This window comes from Pimephales promelas, chromosome 2 (genome assembly GCF_988280905.1).
Source record: "Pimephales promelas chromosome 2, fPimPro1.hap1.1, whole genome shotgun sequence".
Classification (NCBI taxonomy): Eukaryota; Metazoa; Chordata; class Actinopteri; order Cypriniformes; family Leuciscidae; genus Pimephales; species Pimephales promelas.
Window position 1 is genome coordinate 3,255,972 of NC_142770.1, and position 20,137 is coordinate 3,276,108.

Sequence of the window (20,137 nt, forward strand, 5' to 3'; positions counted from 1 at the left end):
TGTGGTAGTTATACAGCTCTCAAATTTAATCAAAAATATCTTTATTTGTGTTCCGAAGACGAACGAAGGTCTTACGGGGTTGGTACAGCATGGGGGTGAGTAATTAATGACTTCATTTTCATTTTTGGGTGAACTAACCCTTTAAAGTTAATTACATAAAAACACTCCATTAAAAACTTTTGTCAAAAATCTGAATCCTGAAAACAGTTCAGTCTCAATATAGTAATGTCACAGGAGCAAACAACTAAAACAGGCAGGGTGAAAACCAACAACCGTGAGAAGTAAACATTCTGCCTTTTTGGCAGAAAAGGTACACAGTCAAAGGATCATAAGACAAATGAAACACCCTGAAATCAAGTGGACTTCTTCAACATGCGTGAATGAAGGCTAAGAGATCACCAGTCTCTTGCCACACCACATCGCTAGTTTTGCCATGTCTAATTTTGAAACTCTTGAAAACAAAAATCAAAGCTTCCAGTTTCACCCACACGTTTAGAAGAGCAACATATTAATTTTACATTTGGGGAGAAATGTAAACACTCAATAATCATGATCTCTTGAAGACATATACCATCCAGTTATTTTTCCAAGTCCGATTTTCTTGGTCTGAATCAACACAGTATCATCATTAGTATGACACACAGCCCAATGAAAATGTGAAAAAAAACAAAAACAAAAAAAAACCCATCAGTGTTGCGCTAGACGCATGCTCACTCAGCTGAGGCACAGAGACAGAAGTAGAAGTAAGGTTTTCCTACACGACTTGTGGAGTCTACGTCGCTCTCAGATAATCTTTCTAAACCCCTATTCATACATCAGAGCTGTTGGAAGAAAATGTTTCAAGGAAAAAAAGTTTTTTTCTGGCTGTGCTTTTGCCGTCTGTATGGTAAGTTACAAACTTTTTTTGGTGTTCTGGTGGAAGTTACTTCAGATCAACAGTAAACCATTTAACAAGCTCTTGTAGTGTATATTCCCAGATATTACGGAGATATACAGTAGATGTGACTATGAGAAGTTTCCTACTGTATTATTTACTAGTGAAACTTATAACACTAAACCAAAATGTAAAATGTAAACTATGTGAAGGTGTGTAAATGCAGATATCTGTTTTCCACCCTGCCATTTATTTCCCATGATGCTGTTTTTATCTTTCTACTTTCTCAAACTTTGCAATCATTTCAAAACTAACAGTTAAAGCTTCATTAAAACAATGTAATGTTTAATGTGTGTCTGAGAGACTGTGTCTGTGTGTTCTTCAGGAGTGTTTGCTGGTACAGATGAACTGAAGTCAGTGTCAGTGATGGAGGGAGATTCAGTCTCTCTAAACTCTGGTCTCACTGAAATACAGGAAGGTGAAGATATAACGTGGACATTTGGACCTAACAGGAGTCTTATAGCTAAAACTGATGGAAATGTGAAAAATACGATCCGTGATGGTCCTGATGGGAGATTCAGAGGCAGACTGAAGCTGGACAATAAGACTGGATCTCTGACCATCATGAACATCACAAATAATCATACTGGAGTTTATGAAGTTAAGATCAGCCGCATCAGCTCATCGTCTACACACAGATTCACTGTTACTGTCTATGGTGAGTAGAGAAACACAGCTCTCTCTATTGTATATTACAGAAGTGGCATTTTATTGGTATAATTCTTCTGAACACTATAGAATATAAAAATATTCATTTGTGTATTCATATACAATATTCATTTCTCTACGACACTGTAATTCCATTTTAAATATTAATCCATACAGACTTCTAAAAACAGAATATAAAACACATAGCTCAGTACAATATTATATATAATAATATATTTAATGCAAACTTAGCCATATACTTGATTACAGAAAGATTATAACTTTAGAATCCTGTTTTATCCTTTTGTAACCGTGACCATTTCAGCTAGGACCTGAACGTTTACTCAACATTATTTTTGACCGTTTGACATAGAGGTCATTGCATTATAAAAAACATACTTTACATTTCAGACATCAAAACCTGACTTGAATTTTTTTTAAAACCAAGCAACAACACACATCTCGACAGTAACTAATTACCGTTTCCAAGATCCACTGATTGATGCCCAGTAGGTGAAGTGATGAGAACAGGACAGACACTTTCCCTACAGGCCAAATAGTGTTTTTAGTAGTTGTTTAAACAAGACACATGCTTGCTCGGTTTTCTATCAATATAATTGTTGCTCTATGCCAACACAGACTTTGACTTTTGATTGTCATGTCTGTTTTAAGTTTTGTTCATGATATTTTTATTTGAAATTTAGTCGTGTCATGCGATTTCCTGTTCCCTTGATGTAATCCTGTCATGTGCTTGCCCTGTTCATGTGCCTTGTTTTCATTGGTTCGGTTATTTCATGCGTCAAGTAGGCTACTCTTTAGGCTTGTTCGACTTGAACAGGTGTGGTGAAGAGATGAGTCCCACTGAAGAGATGGGTCCCAGCTTAGGACCCTATTAGTATGCCAGTGGTAAGCCTGATCTAAATATATTCTTGTGAAACTGTTAAAGGAGTAGTTCACTTTAAAATAACTTTTGCTGATAATTTACTCACCCACATGTCATCCAAGATGTCCATGTCTTTCTTTCTTCAGTCGAAAAGAAATTAAGGTTTTTGATGAAAACATTCCAGGATTTTCTCCGTATAATGGACTTCAATGGGAACCAGACGGTTCAAGGTCCAAAAGACAGTTTCAGTGCAAACTGATCAAAGGGCTTTAAACGATTCCAGACGATGAATAAGGGTCTTATCAAGCGAAATGATTGCTCATTTAAGAAATAAATAGAAAAACTTTAAATTTTATAAGCTCAAATGCTCGCCTTGCTTTTTTCGAGTCATTTTGTTCATTCAACGAATGAAATAACTCGAAAAAATATTTGTTCATTTTGATGAACGAGATTGAACAGGAGAGTCACGAAACTGCATCACAACAGAGCAAGGCGAGCATTTGAGCTTATGAAACGTAAACTTTTCAATTTATTTATTAAATGAACAATTGTTTCACTAGATACGACCCTTATTCATCGTCTGGAATCGTTTAAAGCCCTTTCAACAGTTTGCACTGAAACTGTCTTTTGGACCTTGAACCGTTTGGTTCCCATTTAAGTCCATTATATGGAGAAAAATCCTGGAATGTTTTCATCAAAAACCTTAATTTCTTTTCGACTGAAGAAAGAAAGACATGGACATTATGGATGACATGGGGGAGAGTAAATTATCAGCATTTTTTTTTAAAGTGAACTACTCCTTTAAGAGGACAAATAGTAATAAATTCAAATTAACATTATTTCATGGTTCTATCAGCATTAGGCTGGGATTTTTTCCGGTGTTGGCCACTAGAGGCCCCCATGATGACTTTTGTCTGATCCAGTTATAATTTGGACCTGTGCCTCGTTTCCCTTGTACTTAAACCCTTAGTTTTTCTAAGTTCTTTGCTCTGTGTTTTAATGTTAGCACCCAGCCTCAGTGAAGTGAACGTTTGTGGCTCCAGGTGTTTTTTTTTCCTTGGCATTTCACAAAAATTAAAGGAAAAACAAAACAAGTTCCCTTCATTGGAGAACAGTGCACAGTAGAGGTAGGACAACTTATAGATGTCACAACAATTTGACAAATCAAAATGGGTTTACACTTTCAAATTGGACGACTTCTCACAGAAACAAGTAGTTCCGCCATCAGATCAATTTAACACCACATCAGAACACAGTGCAAGGGAATGGTCTGTTCTCTACACCCCACGTAACATCTTTACCAATGTACAGTATAGTCTTATTCACATAAAGATCCTTAAAGGGTTAGTTCACCCAAAAATGAAAATTAAGTCATTAACTGGAATCTGATGGAGTTTGGTTCCTTGCCACTGTCGCCTTGCTTTTGGCTTGCTTTGAGCTTGCTCAGTTGGGGTTATTTATTTAGTGTTTAGCAATGTTGTTGATCTGTGTTGTGCTACTTACATGTTATCACTGTGAAGCTGCTTTGATACAATCTGTATTGTGAAAAGCGCTATATAAATAAATGTGACTTGACTTAATTACTCACCCCCATGCTGTACCAACCCCGTAAGACCTTCGTTCATCTTCAGAACACAAATAAAGATATTTTTGATTGAATCTGAGAGCTGTATCACTCTTCCATTGGCTTCCTAAGGGACTGGCTCTTGACGGCCCATAAAGTCATTAAAGAAAATGTTTAAATGTTCCATGTGCCTACAGCGGCTCAATTATAAGTTTATCAAGCGACGAGACTACTTTTTGTGCGAAAAAAAAACATAAATAACGGCTTTATTTGACTATTCCATTACTTCCTTATGGGCGCATGCGCGAGAACTGAGACGAGGACGTTCTCCTTCGACTTGTTACCGGCTGCTCACCGCTTAGGAGTTTTACCGCCCCCTACCGTATAAGATGATGTGCTGATATAGCTGGAAGCGCAAAACTTTCTGTTTACAAGCAGAGGAAGATGCGCGCTGTACATACGCTTTTCAATTAGCGTATTTTCCGCACTACAAGGTGCACTTAAAAGCCTTTAATCTTCTCAAAAAACGACAGTGTGCCTTATTATCATCTTATACGGTAGGGGGCGGTAAAACTCCTAAGCGGTGAGCAGCCGGTAACAAGAAGTAGTCGAATGAGATCGTCCTCGTCTCAGTTCTCGCACATGCGCCAATAAGGAAGTAATGGAATAGTGGAATAAAGCCGTTATTTATGTTTTTCTCGCACAAAAAGTAGTCTCGTCGCTTGATAAACTTATAATTGAGCCGCTGTAGGCACATGGAATATTTAAACATTTTCTTTAATGACTTTATGGGCCGTCAAGAGCCAGTCCCTTAGGAAGCCAATGGAAGAGTGATACAGCTCTCAGATTCAATCAAAAATATCTTTATTTGTGTTCCGAAGATGAATGAAGGTCTTACGGGGTTGGTACAGCATGGGGGTGAGTAATTAATGACTTAATTTTCATTTTTGGGTGAACTAACCCTTTAATCCTCTGCTGACCTCTAGGAGGTTCAGAGGGGGCTTGCCACATTGAGTCAAGAAGGTCAACGTTTCTGACTGTCACTGGCAGTTGCGCTACTGCACACTTCAACAATGGTGATGAGCAGTGATGAGCAAAATTTCCGTCCTTCACCACAAGTCTGGGGAAACATGGTTACCCGCTACTAGATCATTCCCCAGTATGAGACCTGCTCATCCAAATGGTAATTGGGAACACACCGCAAGGTTAACTTTTCCAGTCACAAGGTCTGACTTCAAGTGTACCTGATGGAGGGGAACACAATCATACCCCATATCAGTACCATATATTAGTATATAAGAACCAGTGTAGGAATTCTGCGAGAAGGGAAGTAATTCTGTGAACAATACTTCTTCAGCATTAATTAATCTTAGTTAATATCAATTCCAACATTTACTAATACGTTATTAAAATCAAAGGTTGTATTAGTTAACATTAGTTAATGGACTGTGAACTAACATGAACACACAATGAACAGCTGGATTATTATTAACTAACATTAACAAAGATTAATAAACACTCTAACTAATGCATTGCTCATCGTTAGTTCATGTTAGTTAATGCATTTACTAATGTTAACTAATGAACCTTATTGTAAAGTGTTACCGTAACATTTTTATAATTGTAACGAGTAACTAGCAGAACATTAAAAAATTATGGAAGTAAAAGTATTAAACTCACCGAAAATATGTACTGAAGTAAAAGTGGAAGTATGAGGAAAAAAACAATACTCTAGTAGAGTACAGATAGAGCATTTTAGTACTTAAGTACAATAGGGAAGTAGTTCTACTTCGTTACTATACATCTCTGGCTAAATGTATCTCTTTCTCCTGCTTTTCTTTGAATCAACATAGATTTTTTTGTTTATTCCGCAAGTTCAATATAGATTATAGGCCAAAAGTCGAATGAACGAGTACTTATACAATAGCATTCTGCTATTATGTGACATCATCAGATTTTTTCAATGATTTTTAGAACAGATAAGTGAACTTAAAAATCTAATTTTCAGCTGAGTGTATTATCTTAGCCCTCCCTTTTGAATGCAACTTTCAAATTACTAGACCAAAAAAATTACATCCTGAGAAAAGTGGATTTCTGGGGGTGAAACCCCATTGACTCCCATTCATTCTGCACTCGACCGTGAGCGCCCCCGCATGGACAGAGACGCGTTACTGCAGCCAGTCCAGAAACCGGAAGTAACCAGCCAGTGCCAATTCTCTTCTATTAGACATTCTCTGACTATATTTCGTTGCACCATTTGTTCGTAAGGCAGAACGTAGCTAGTAGGTCGTAAGCTCTCCGTTTGCGTAGTCGCATAATATGACGTTTAGCCTCGATGATCCAATAGTTGTTTAATGCTATGAATTTCAGTTTATCCTGCATTGTAACTTATTTTGCCTCACTTAATAATAGTAAAAAAAATTATTCATGATTAAGTGTCGTATTTAATGAAAAATGAATTATTTTATATGCAACTTAGAAATAACATTTATTGATTATGACTGATTTTATGTGACATGCACAACACGGACCGATGGATCGATGCACACAGCGGCGCACTGTAGGACGGGTTCGTGTTGATGAGCCGCGTTTTTACTTTGATGAACAAAATAATCTATTCACATATAGGGGTTATGAGCAGCATTCTACCGGGTTCTACAAAACGGGTATAACTACTTTCGTCCATCAGCTGCTGAGGTAAACCATGGAGGTAAACAGTGTAGTAGTAGTATTGGGCGATATGCTCCATTTTCATATCGTCAGCCTGTGCGATTGGTGATACACGGTATTATCGTGAGGGGGTGGGGCTTACTTATTTACTCGTTAATTCTCTTTTTTTATTTCTTCGTTTTATATATGATATTCTTTTTCTATTTTGCTAGCAAAGGTGGAGTGTTTAAACTTATGACTTGACTCTGATAAAGGAAAACGGGTTAATACGTTTACATGACCACATCCTTCACAGATAGCAGAGTTGTGTTGTGTTCGTGAACTAAAGACTGTTATTAGGCCTATATCATTTTAGTGATATTATTAAGGCCAATTTATACTTCTGCGTCGAGGGTACGCCGTAGTGTACGGCGTTGGCTTCGCACGTAGACGACGCCGTCGTGAGCATTTATACTTCTGCGTTCAGGTCTTGGTTGCTCTGCAGTACTGCTCCGAAACGCTAGTTGGCGGCGGAGGGTTTTAATGTTCCACTGTGTTTAGATTCCTCACGGCTAGGTTACTACAAGCAATTGCGACTGAAAGAGAGCTGATCATGTTGGAGTTGGAGCTTATTGGGGTGGAAAAACAGTTCATTTTAGTGAAATTACTAAAACTGAAAGGCAGAAATGATAGAAGACGTCGGAGGTGATGGTACATGTGGAAATGCGTGAGAAGGTACGTGCGGAAATGCGATGCTACCAAGCCGACCAATCACCGATCTTGCGGTCCGCGTCGTCGCGACGTGTAGTTACATTTTTGAAGAGGTGCGCGTCAGGCAACGCGGAAGGGTACGCGGTATGGGACGCGTCTGTGCGTATGCTACGCCGTACCTACTGCGCGCACCCTACGCAGAAGTATAAATTGGCCTTTAGTATTTAGTAATTGTTTTGTTTTAGGTGTTGTTAGTGTTATTAAACGTTTTGTTATTGTGCTATGCGCAACAATGCCGTTTTCATCTTGGATCTGTATAAGAATGATGCGTCTGTTAAAACAGCACTCTTGTTATCGCCAATTATCGTTTTGCGAATTATCGTATAGATATCGTTAAAGGCATCTGCCATCAGCGATATCTCTGACTATCATCGATACATGATAGTCACAGATGTGTATGGAAGTGTAAAACCGGAAATGCTTAGACCCGTTTTACGGTTCGAACGCTGGGCGCTCTGCATAACCCCTATTGTTCTCTCTTTTAAAATGTAAGTCAGTATAAATATCAGCATTATCATTATGTCTAAGGAATTGGAGTCTGTCAGGTAAAAGAAGAGCTTATTGATGCAGTTCAGTCTGCCTGCTATTTTAGTCCAACCGTTGCTCCCGATCGGAGTCTGCCGAAAATATTTAGTATATACCTAGAGTTAAAGGGCATATTGCAGGTTAGAGGACCCAACGAGTCAATGCTTATAAAAACAATGTAGGAACTAGATTTTCTTTAAAATATATGTATAAACACGCTACAGAAGCTTCTGCAGTCGTTTTTGTGAGAAAATTTTACTTCCGCGTCTGAAAATGGGCGTGGCGGGCGTGACGCAATGAGCGGGAGAGCCGTCGATTCACAACAGGAAAACAATGGATCGCATGACATTTCGGACGCTGAGGAAATACTCGTATGACGGATCAAGCCATAAAGTTATGAGCCTGCTATGCTAAAGAGATCAGGGACAGGCCAGGATAATGTCAGACAGAATGGTCAGAGAAAAATTGAGCTGTGATGTGAGGAGAACCAGTGGAGAACAGGACAGGTGCCTTTAGGTGAGAGACGTGCTTATAGTAGGCTATACACGTTCGCTAACGATATACACTGTGCTCACAATACTGTACAGATTATTATGATCCTATAACAGGCCAGCAGACATTAGTATGTTTAGGGTAGATTTATATACTATTAAATGTATAAAAACTTTACTTGAGTATATTTCTATACTAAAAGCATAGGCTACTCAGGTAAATTTTTAATACATATTTTTCACCTAGGTTATAACATAAACAGAACATTAAAGATTTGAGTATTTAAACAACCAATTTTGTTTTTCAATTGCAAGTTCTATTTAGGGCATGACATGACTAAGTTACCTATATACCACTATTTGGTGCCATATTGGTAGTATACGCCGATCAATATTCTTGCTTCGGCATACCATGTTGAACTCCATCATATTGCCGGGATGCTAATCATTTGATCTGAAGTGAACGCTACACACGACCGCGTTTTCCGAGCCGATGCAGAAGAGAAATCCCGTCTCTTCACCTGCTCAACCCGCACCAGGAACGAAAGATAGGCTATATAGCACCGTCACTTTTATTGTAATGGAAACTTGTGGACTCGATCTTGAAGTCCTGACAGGCTGGAGTTTTTGCAATCTCCACAAACACAATAATTTACCATGACGATGATAATTAAAATTCAAAAACTAACGAAAGCACACCGACTGACGAGCGCTCTCACTGAACACCAGCCTGCTCTCCTCTGAGCCGAGGCTGCGGCTCCCTGATATGACGTCAAATGACGCGATGTTGAAAAAAAAGCCGTTTTTACTAGCAGTCCAAGAAACGCTCACCTTATCTTCTAAATTAGTGCCCTTATGTTGTTTTAAAACATTTTAAATCCTGCATTAACTTTTCATATGGTATTTTCATACAAGGTTATCTATAAATTTTTTTACCTGCAATATGATCTTTAAGGCGAGACACTAAAGGTGAATAGGGTAAACATTTTAACTTACAGATATCACCATGAAACTTTACCACTTTTACCAATTTGCATGAATGGGAGAAAAAATATATTGCAAGTTTTCTGTAATTTTATGTTTAAATATGCTAATAAGGCTATATTTAATTAAATATGAGCTAATTTGCATATATTTTGAAGTGACGAATCGGACCATTGAAAAAACAAGGTTCAAAATTATTTTTGCATTTTGTTGATATATTCAATGAAAAAACATTATCAGAGGGGATTATGAATATCTCCTTTTGTTACCCTGTAAATCAGAAAATACTGCCAATAGCCTTAAAAAATTGCTTTCCGCCCTATTTTAAGGCATAAAATGTCATATAAATCAGGCCAAGAATGATACATCAACAAATCCCTCTAGACAAACCTTCACAATATAGTTAGGTATAAGACTGTAAAGTTTGGTGTATGTAGGTGCTACAGAAGTGGAAAATCAACAAAATCGATTTTGATGTAATCCTGAAAATAGATTTTCATTGGCAAAATTCCACTAATTTCTATTGAATGCCATGAATTACAGACAAAATATGCTTTAGGTCCAAGTAAAATCCATGTAATCACACTGTTTAATATTGAAAACTCATCATCGCTTCACCCATCACTGATCATCATAACATCAAGACAATCAACAGTCCATCAAACCAATATGTGAATGTCTCTGCCTGAGGGACTCACAACCACTTTAGGATCCCACAATTATAAATTTGTTTAGTATTATATAGTAATTATATTATACTGAAAAACTGAAATGAGTTGTGTAATTGTTTTGTATATATAAGCCCCTTTCACACAGCGCGTTGATCCCGGGAAATTGCTGGGAAATTGCCAGAGCGCCTTCTGTGTGAACGCAAACACGACCCCGGATTGATACCGGGACTGACCACGAGTTGGGGACCTAGTAACATTGCCGGGATCAGTCCTGGAACGCGCGCTGTGTGAACAAAAGCCAGGACCAATGCCGTAAAGGGTGTCATAGTGATGACGCTCGTGCCATCGCGCGACTCTGTTGCGCGAAGAAAGTTTGTGTTCGTCATCAACAAAGAAAGGACGAACAAACACCTGCAAACTGGAGCGAAGCAGAGACCATGAGCCTCACTATCCGCGCTGAAGCTGAGATCGTTCACCAGCTTTGTGGAACGATATGAGCGTGTACATGTTTTACACGTCCGTTATACGTCTCATCATGACGTCATGTGTCTTCCCGGGATTTTTACGGGTTGTGTGTGAACGCACTCACAGATCCCGGCAAATCACTGGCAGTGCGAATGAACCGAAATCAAACAATCCAGGGACAAATGCCGGGTCACATTATCCGTGTATTTTCTGGAATCTCTGTGTGAAAGGGGCTTAAGTGTGTACAGTATATATGATATATGTATATAATGTCAGAGCGTGTCACGTGACGATTCTGAATGAATCACATTGTCAGAAACTGGCATTAGCCAATGAGATTGCGCATTGAGTTAAATTGCCCGTTTTACTCTTATGATTGGTTGCTGATAAACAGGAAATGACCATATTTTAATCCGACAGTTTTGCTAAGAAGAGAGAGAGCTTTCTAAAGGTATGTGATTACAGGGTCCAGACTAGAGGGTTGCATTGGAGGGTTGCAAATCTCGCGTGAGCGGGCGGTTTGAAGTCAAGTCAAGTCACATTTATTTATATAGCGCTTTTCACAATACAGATTGTATCAAAGCAGCTTCACAGTGATAACATGAAAGTAGTACAACACAGATCAATAATATTGTTACATTTTAAATACTAAATAACCCCGACTAAGCAAGCCAAAAGCAAAAGCCTGAGGTTTGAACTCAGTGGCGGGCAGGAATGAGCGGCTAAAAAACTGTGGGATCGGGAGGTAGCCTAGCGACATGATGGAGATGTCAATAAATGATGTGGAAAAGATCCTCAAACGAGGTATTTACAGCACAAAACCTAAGCAAGGCAAGTCTGACATTTGGACTACTATTCATCTTCCTGATCAGTGCGTCAGAATACATGCAGGCCAGGGAAACGAAACAAACAATCCCACGAATCTCTTTAATAATAGCAATACAAATACGTGTTTTTTCCAGTGGGACGGGAGAAGACACAAAATCAATGCATCTCTTTTATCGTGCGGGAATAAATTCTCAGAGTTTTGCGGGTGCGAGTGGGAGTGGACATAAATATTGCGGGAGTAGGCAGGAGTGTTACACATGCGTTACAGGAGCAGGCGGTAATGGTCAGATATACGGCGGGCGCGATGAAGAAAACCGTCCTGCGCAGGGCTCTAGTCCAGACAGTGATTGCGGAGCAATGGGATGATTTAGAACGCCAAATTTTGAGGAATATAGACGAAATCTACAGACGCAAACAGACAAAGTGTAGTAAAATAAAGACCTTAATGTGTATTTTGGACTTTTTGTTCAGCACAAGTCTGAAAGAAGACATGCTATTGAAGCCCAAAATCTCAAAATCGACCAGTGAAAAAACCCCCGATGTTTTTTGTTGAGTTATATTGGTGCAGCTAGCATTGCATTCAGAGGAAAAGAGTGGACGATAGAGATGAATCATATTTAGCCATTCATGGCATTATTATTTTCAGCTGTAGACAGCTCTCGGTCAGACAGCATAAAGTTATATTTTTCTATGGTTTCTAACTCGCCTTAAACTGATATGTCTAGACCAGAAAAAGCTTGATCACATTTTCGTTAATGAGACACACATTGGAAACGCCTCGGTTACTCACGTAACTCTGTCAGAGAAAACAGACCATTTAAGAGTGTAGAGACGTGGACTGAACTGAAGTATTTAGGACTCCCGCATGGAGGTGTTTAAGTTCCCGTTGAGGGGCCATGCACAGAGGGCCCACATCTTGGCTCGGTGATGCCAGATTGTCCCGTTCGCCTGGGAAAGGAGGTCTTCCCTTCCCTTTCTTTATAAAGAATATTGGGCAGTGAGAGCGGCCTTTGGAGGCAAAGTGAGAGTGGCATTTGGCTGCCTTGCCAAAGATGCTCCAGATTGTTTGAACTATCTGGAGATGGAGGGACCATTCTCCTGGGAACATGTTGTTCAGTCTGCCTGGCACATACACCGCTCTCAGAGAGCGCAGGTTGCGTTGTGACCATAAGGCGTCGGGCTAGTCTGTTCAGAGGCTGCGACCTGAGTTCACCATGTTGGTTTATGTAGGACCCTACCGTGATGTTGTCCAAGACGTGGTAAGACATGGTGCAGATGTCCTGGCAATGCAGAGTCCATGAGGCCTAGAATCCTCTGAAAGGTTCTGAGAGGGGAAAGGGCCCCTGCTCTGAGCCAAATGTTGAGCTCCACGCCCTCATTCGGACTGAATCAAGAACTGTTCTCAGGAAAGATACTTTCTGGCTGGGAGACAGTGAGCTCTTGCCTGGATTTAGTCTGAGTCCAAGGCAAGCCGGTAAGTTGTTGAGGTAATTCAGTAATCACCTTCTGTCTCAGGCTGGAAAGTGCTGCACTCATGCACTTTGTAAAAGTATGTGGTTCCAAAGTTCTGAATAGTAGGACTGTATATTGGTATGCCACGCCTTTGAACACAAATCTCAAACTGGTCTGTTAAGGGTTATTTGGATATAAAAAAGTATGCATTTCTTAGATCTACTGAGAGTAACTAATCCCTGGGTGTAATTGCGAGAAGATTTGTTCAATGTTAGCATCTTTAACGCCGTTTTAGGAGGGCATGATTCAAATGTCTGAGATCTAGGATGGGCCTGAGGCCACCATCTTTCTTGTGAACGAGGAAGTAGTGGCTGTAGAAGCCTGACTTGCTGTGGGGAGGAGGAACTCTCTCTAAAGCTCCTTTCCTCCGTAAAATCTTTACTTTTGCACGGACGTGTGCTACGTTGCTCAGGACCAAAGTATGGAATTTTCCCCTGAAGCGGGGTGGTCTGCGAGTGAAATGTGGGCTGTCACTGGATGAACAAAGACTTGGACATGAACCTAACTTTCCTGTACAGAGGATGTTGTGCATGCAACATGCACACAAAATGAACGAATCACTCTCTGAGACAACCCTGTGTTCCTGAGTCATATTAAAGATTAATTCAAAATGAATCCTTTACTAGCTGGTGCCTCCGATACTCTGACAAAAACTAAACCATCGCTTTGGTTTTGATTATCATCTCTGTAATCTCTTATATCTATGAATGTAAATAGTAAGTAAAGAAATTGCATGTGTATATGTTGTTCATATGAATCAAACAACAACAAAAAATTTAGAAAACCACTCATTGCTCTTGACTGAAAAACCTCAGTAGCTTTAATAAATTTCTTACTTGAATGCTGCTGTTAAATGCCCTGGTTAGGAGCTAAACAGGGTGGGGTCTATGCTAATAGGGCAGAGTCCATCAGAAGTCATGGGCGGGGCCTAAACATATGTGATGTCACGCTGCTAGAATCTGCAAACACTTGCTCTGAGACCCCTGCTAATCATTTATGGAATTATAAAAAGTGGACTGGGTCGATTTTTACCATTATAGGGTGGTTGTGTATACACACTGCCAGTACATGCATGTTCAAACACCACTTAACATTGCAAGGGAATTTTGCATAATAGGTCTCATTTAAATACCCAGACCAGAACAAAAGATCTGTAAATCTTTACTATCTAAACATTTGTGGAATTTTTTTGGGCCCATCCACATGTCCCGAAGAGTTTTACTTGGTTTCGGGGGTGAGGACCAATGGTGATCTTTAAGAGACACCACAAACAACAAAAGAACAGAATTATCTTAAATAATTCATTATTATCTATTCTAGTGCTATGAAATTGAAACAATTTTACTAATCAAACTACAGCCCGCTTTCACAGACAGGGCTCAGATTAAGCTAGGATTAGGCCTTAGTTCAATTAGGACATTTAAGCATGTGGGTATAAACATTATGACTAAATGTTTGCTAAAAAAAAAAAAAAATCGAAATCTAAAAAAAAAAAAAATCTACAGTATAGGCAAGATTTATTGAAAGTCCATTTTGCCAGCGGTGACGTACCCCTTTGAAACGATACCAAACATGAAAGGGAAAAAACAATAGATTCACAAGTTACAACATCATATGTGGTATATTGACATTTTTAGTGAACATTTAGTGACTTGAATCATGGGAAAAGAAGAGGGAGTAGGAAGAGGAAGGCTTATAATTGAGAAAAGAAATTTGTGCAAGGTTGTGTCCTACACTCTTTCACTCCTGATTAGTGGGTTTGTTTTATTGCATGCTGTCTGTTCTTGTGAGAATTCTTGTGTTCCGTATCGGAAATTTCAGCTTTACACAATAATAACTAGAAAAAGATTAGAAACTTGGTTAGGGAGGTTTAACTTGATTGAAACAGGCACAAAATACACCGGGGGGTTGGTTGCACCAGCTGTTTGTAAATTACAACTTAGTCTAATTTTGACAAAAAGGGCCATTAAGGCCCTGTTTACACCTGGGATTAAGATGGATTTTGGTTGATTGGATCACAAGTATTCTAGACACATTCTAGGCCTCGTCCTGCTCACCACACCGACCTTTTGATCTGATGGAAAAAATAAGCTTGCACAATTTGCATACAGTATGAGCGCGCCCGGAGAAGACGGAAAAAACAAACGGAGAGCTGCAGCTTTCAATTCTGCTCTGAGTGAGTGTGTGTTAGAAATCAGGAATGGTAAGAGAACAATGTTTGATACGTTTGATATCTGGCTAGAGCGCTTCTCATAATGTTCATGCATTAACTAGGCATAGAGTAGGAGGTCTTTTGTGGTTGTTCGAACGCACTCGATCACATGAAAGCAATCTGGTCGAATGGGTTTTCATTTTTCTGTCAACCTCACAAAACATGTCCATCATAGAGGAAAAATTTACACCAACATAAAAATGTCATGGAAACTAGCCTTAGGGACGTGGAACGTCACCTTGCTGGCGGGGAAGGAGCCCGAGATTGTGCGTGAGGTTGAGAGGTTCCAACTAGAGATAGTCGGGATCACCTCTACGCATGGCTTGGGCTCTGGACCCATACTCCTTGAGAGAGGATGGACTCTTCACCACTCTGGAGTTGCCCATGGTGAGAGGTGGCGGGCTGGTGTGGGTTTGCTTATAGCCCCCCAGCTCAGCCGCCATGTGTTGGAGTTTACCCCGGTGAACGAGAGGGTCGTTTCCCTGCGCCTACGGGTCAGGGATAGGTCTCTCACTGCCAAAAGGCAGTGCAGAGTACCCAGCTTTCTTGGGGTCTCTTGGAGGACTGCTGGAAAGTGCTCAGACTGGGGACTCCGTCGTTCTGCTGGGGGACTTCAACGTTGCTGGGAACGTTTGGCCGAATCTCCATTCAGAGAGATCTTCAACTCTCACCTCCGGCAGAGCTACGACCAGATCCCGAGGGAGGCTGGAGATATTGAGTCTGAGTGGACCATGTTCTCCACCTCCATTGTCGAAACGGCTGCTCGGAGCTGTGGCCGTAAGGTCTCTGGTGCCTGTCGAGGCGGCAATCCTCGAACCCGGTGGTGGACACCGGAAGTAAAGGATGCCGTCAAGCTGAAGAAGGAGTCCTATCTGGCCTGGTTGGCTCATGGGACTCCAGAGGCAGCTGACGGGTACCGGCAGGCCAAGCGGACTGCGGCCCGGGTGGTAGTGGAGGCAAAAACTCGGGCCTGGGAGGAGTTCGGTGAGGCCATGGAGAAGGACTATCGGCTGGCCTCGAAGAGATTCTGGCAAACTTTCCAGCACCTCAGGAGAGGGAAACAGTCCCCTACCAATGCTGTTTACAGTAGGGGTGGGCAGCTGTTGACTTCAACTGGGGATGTCGTCGGACGGTGGAAGGAATACTTCGAGGATCTCCTCAATCACGCCGTCACGTCTTCTATTGAGGAAGCAGAGGCTGAGGGCTCAGAGGTGGACTCGTCCATCACCCTAGCTGAGGTCACCGAGGTAGTCAAGAAACTCCTCGGTGGCAAGGCAACGGGGGTGGATGAGATCCGCCCTGAATACCTCAAGTCTCTGGATGTTGTGGGGCTGTCTTGGTCGACACGACCGGTCTGTTGTGGTAAAGAAGGAGCTGAGCCGTAAGGCAAAGCTCTCGATTTACCGGTCAATCTACGTTCCTACTCTCACCTATGGTCATGAGCTTTGGGTCATGACCGAAAGGACAAGATCCCAGATACAGGCGACCAAAATGAGCTTTCTCCGCAGGGTGGCTGGGCGATCCCTTAGAGATAGGGTGAGAAGCTCGGTCACTCGGGAGGAGCTCAGAGATGAGCCGCTGCTCCTCCACATCGAGAGGGGTCAGCTGAGGTGGCTCGGGCATCTGTTCCAGATGCCTCCTGGACGCCTCCCTGGGGACGTGTTCGGGGCACGTCCCACTGGGAGGAGATCCCGGGGAAGACCTAGGACACGCTGGAGAGACTATGTCTCCCGGCTGGCCTGGGAACGCCTCGGTGCCCCTCCAGAAGAGCTGGAGGAAGTGTCTAGGGAGGGGGAAGTCTGGGCATCTCTGCTTAGACTGCTGCCCCCGCGACCTGGCCCCGGATGAGCGGAAAAAGATGTATGGATGGATGGATAAAAATGTCAACAGTTTGTTGTGAGTTATTCATATTCTTAATGCTCTATATTCCAGCTCCTCTCCCTGTTCCTGTCATCAGTAACTCTTCACCCTGTTCTTCATCATCATCAACATCATCATCATCAAATTGTTCATTGGTGTGTTCATCAGTGTTGAGTGTGTGTGATGCGACTCTCTCCTGGTACAGAGGAATGAGTGTATTGTCCAACATCAGTGTGTGTGATCTCAGCATCAGTCTCTCTCTACCTCTGGAGGTGGAATATCAGGATAACAACACCTACAGCTGTGTGCTGAACAATCCCATCAGCAAGCAGACCACACATCTGGACATCAACACACACTGCAGACACACATGTGCAGGTACATTAAAAAGTCAAATATTGTACCATTTTTTGACCAAAAAGTATATGAAGTATATCACAAATATTATATAAATCAGGGGTAGCCAACTCTGCTCCTGGAAATATGTCTAACTGACTGCATTTTGTCACTATGTCGAATCTAGGCTGGAATGCCAATTGATTACTGGCCATTATTATAATAATTTATCTGGCATTTGATTATTCTATTCAGGCGAAGATGTTTTGGGGTGGGGGTGCTGAAAAGGTGGGGGTAAAGAAAGGATGTCAACACCACAGAGAATAACAAACAATACCTGATGCTTGTTTAAATACAGTAGATGGCTTATACAGTACATTTTTGACAGAACAGTGAAACTTGCAATTGTAATGCAACAAGGAATGTATTTGTAATACACAAATTTTTAAAAAGCATGGCGACAGGCCTACCTTACAGACCCTTTAAAATTAATATTTAAATAGTAGAAGACACATGCTGCCTCATGCTTGCTATTATTCCATTAGAATTTTTTGTAGCTCCCAATAGACTTGCAACTGCATAACAACTTAACTAGTATTAGTCAGGTAAACATATCATGTCAGGGAAAGGAAATGTAGATAATACAATACTGAGGTTTGATCTAGTCAGTGAGATTGTGATTCGGATGATAATGCTAATTTTTGCAGGAGAGCGTTCAAGTATGCTCAGTCATGACAACATCGTTTACGGTTGTTCTGATGGTGCATTTAATGTACAAAACAAAAACAAAGCAGCATCAGATCCGCCTGTAACAGTGAAGGTTGAGGCGATTCAGATATTGTGCTTATATTACATTTATGTGCCATTGTATCTTCACATAGAATTTGGAGCAGATGCAGAGATGCTTAAAGGGTTAGTTCACCCAAAAATGAAAATTCTGTCAGTATTTACTCACCCTCATGTTGTTCCAACCCCGTAAGACCTTCGTTCATCTTCGGAACACAAATTAAGATATTTAGGATATTAAAATCGCTCCTGCATACAGTCCATAGGCTTCTTGAGGGACTGGCTCTTGCTGTCCTCGAAAAGTAATTGAAGACATCGTTAAAGTAGTCCAAGTGACTACAGGGGCTCAATCTTAAGTTTATCAAACGACGAGAACACTTTTGTGCGCAAAAAAACAACAAAAATAACGACTTTATTTCAACTATTCACTTCCTTCTCCATAAGCCTATAGTCCGTTAACGTAGTGTGAATGCGTAGAGCTACGTCACACGTAGGCTCACTATTGGTCGACGCTGGTCATGTGTGTGTGATGCGTGTGACGTACAATAACAGAAGCTTACGCTATTAAACTAGTTAGCTGACTCGCGCAGAGGGAGAAATAAACGAATAGTTGAAATAAAGTCGTTATTTTTGTTGTTTTTTTGCGCACAAAAGTGTTCTCGTCGTTTGATAAACTTAAGATTGAGCCCCTGTAGTCACTTGGACTATTTTAACGATGTCTTTTATGACTTTTCGGGGACGGCAAGAGCCAGTCCCTCAAGAAGCCTATGGACTGTATGCAGGAGCGATTTTAATATCTTAAATATCTTAATTCGTTTTCCGAAGATGAACGAAGGTCTTACGGGGTTGGAACAACATGAGGGTGAGTAAATACTGACAGAATTTTCATTTTTGGGTGAACTAACCCTTTAACTCAGCTGTGCTGATGTTTATAGTGTCTGTTGTAGATCAGACATATTCACTTAGTTTTATTTTATAAACTTACTCACACTAAAGACTCTGTACCCATTACAGCAGAGGTCACACAGTCTCCTTCGCAGTCTCCTTCGCAGTCTCCTTCGCAGTCATCCCCACAGTCTCCCTCACAGTCGTCTCCTTCCCCTTCCAATTCAGACGTGGTCACTCAGAATCATATGCTGATCTTTGCTGGTGCTGCTGCTGTTGCTGGATCTCTGTTGACTGTTACTTTAGTCGGGATCTTCTGGATCTGCAAAAAACGTGGGAAAACAGATCAAGAAGGTAAGCATGGATGGAAGAAAGGTAATATTAGAATGGAGGATTAAATGAGTCTAGAACTTATGCACCAGAGAAACAAGTTTGGTTTGGTGGATGTAGGTTGAAAGCTTTAAAAGATTTTGTCTCAGAATTATAATAATAAGTTATAGCCAACATAATAAGGATATAGACCATTTCACAAGATGTAAACACTGGTCCAGAAACACTTCCTGTTTTAGTTTGTAACTGTTTTCTTTATTTCACATGTAAAGAAAACATCTTAAAGATGTTTGTTTAACTTTTTGTTTCAGTTTTATATGTTCTGTTGGTTGTATTTTATCCCAGCTTTTATGTAGTGTTAAAAAACTGAAACAGGAAGTGCTTCTGGACCAGTGTTGTTTACATCTTGTGAAATGGTCTATACTTGAATATTATACTTGAAATAATGAAACATGTTAATGAAGAAACATCTTATATCTCAGAGTTTAAGATTGAGCTCTATTGTTTTAATACATCTATTCTTCTTCTTAGAAACGGTTCGGACTTCTGAAGAAAGGAAGAAAGGAAGGAAGAAAGGTAATATTAGAATGAAGGATTAAATGGGTCTACAGAACTTGTGCACAAGAGAAACAAGCACACAACTTCTGTTTTTACGGTAGCTCTATACATTGGCATTTCTGTCGAAGAGTAAGCTGGTGAAGTGGATATATAGTAATAAAGTTATTGCAAGCATTGTAATGTTTGATGTGGATGTCATAATGTCAGTGGACTGGGAAGCTTTTAAAACAAATGGTTCCTTCATA

The 20,137-nt window shown here is 40.6% G+C and overlaps 2 protein-coding genes across 3 annotated transcripts in view; one reads left to right on the forward strand and one right to left on the reverse strand.

The window, feature by feature from the left end:
* The window catches only part of LOC120486621 (SLAM family member 9-like), a 62,354-nt gene extending 43,105 nt beyond the window's left edge, over positions 1 to 19,249 (reverse strand). Inside the window, exon 1 of one of the 2 annotated variants that reach the window (XM_039682766.2) lies at positions 19,109 to 19,238. The gene's annotated coding sequence lies outside the window, so the exon portion shown is untranslated. Of the gene's footprint in view, positions 1 to 19,108 lie in introns of both variants that reach the window. The other variant, XM_039682765.2, reaches the window with a different exon arrangement.
* Positions 454 to 20,137, forward strand: part of LOC120486576 (cell adhesion molecule CEACAM5-like) — a 96,033-nt gene continuing 76,349 nt past the window's right edge. The window contains exons 1-2 of the mRNA XM_089120785.1: positions 454 to 886; positions 1,260 to 1,592. Of these exons, the coding sequence (XP_088976911.1) occupies positions 835 to 886; positions 1,260 to 1,592 (385 nt within the window). The 5' untranslated portion in view covers positions 454 to 834. The remainder of the gene's footprint in view (positions 887 to 1,259; positions 1,593 to 20,137) is intronic.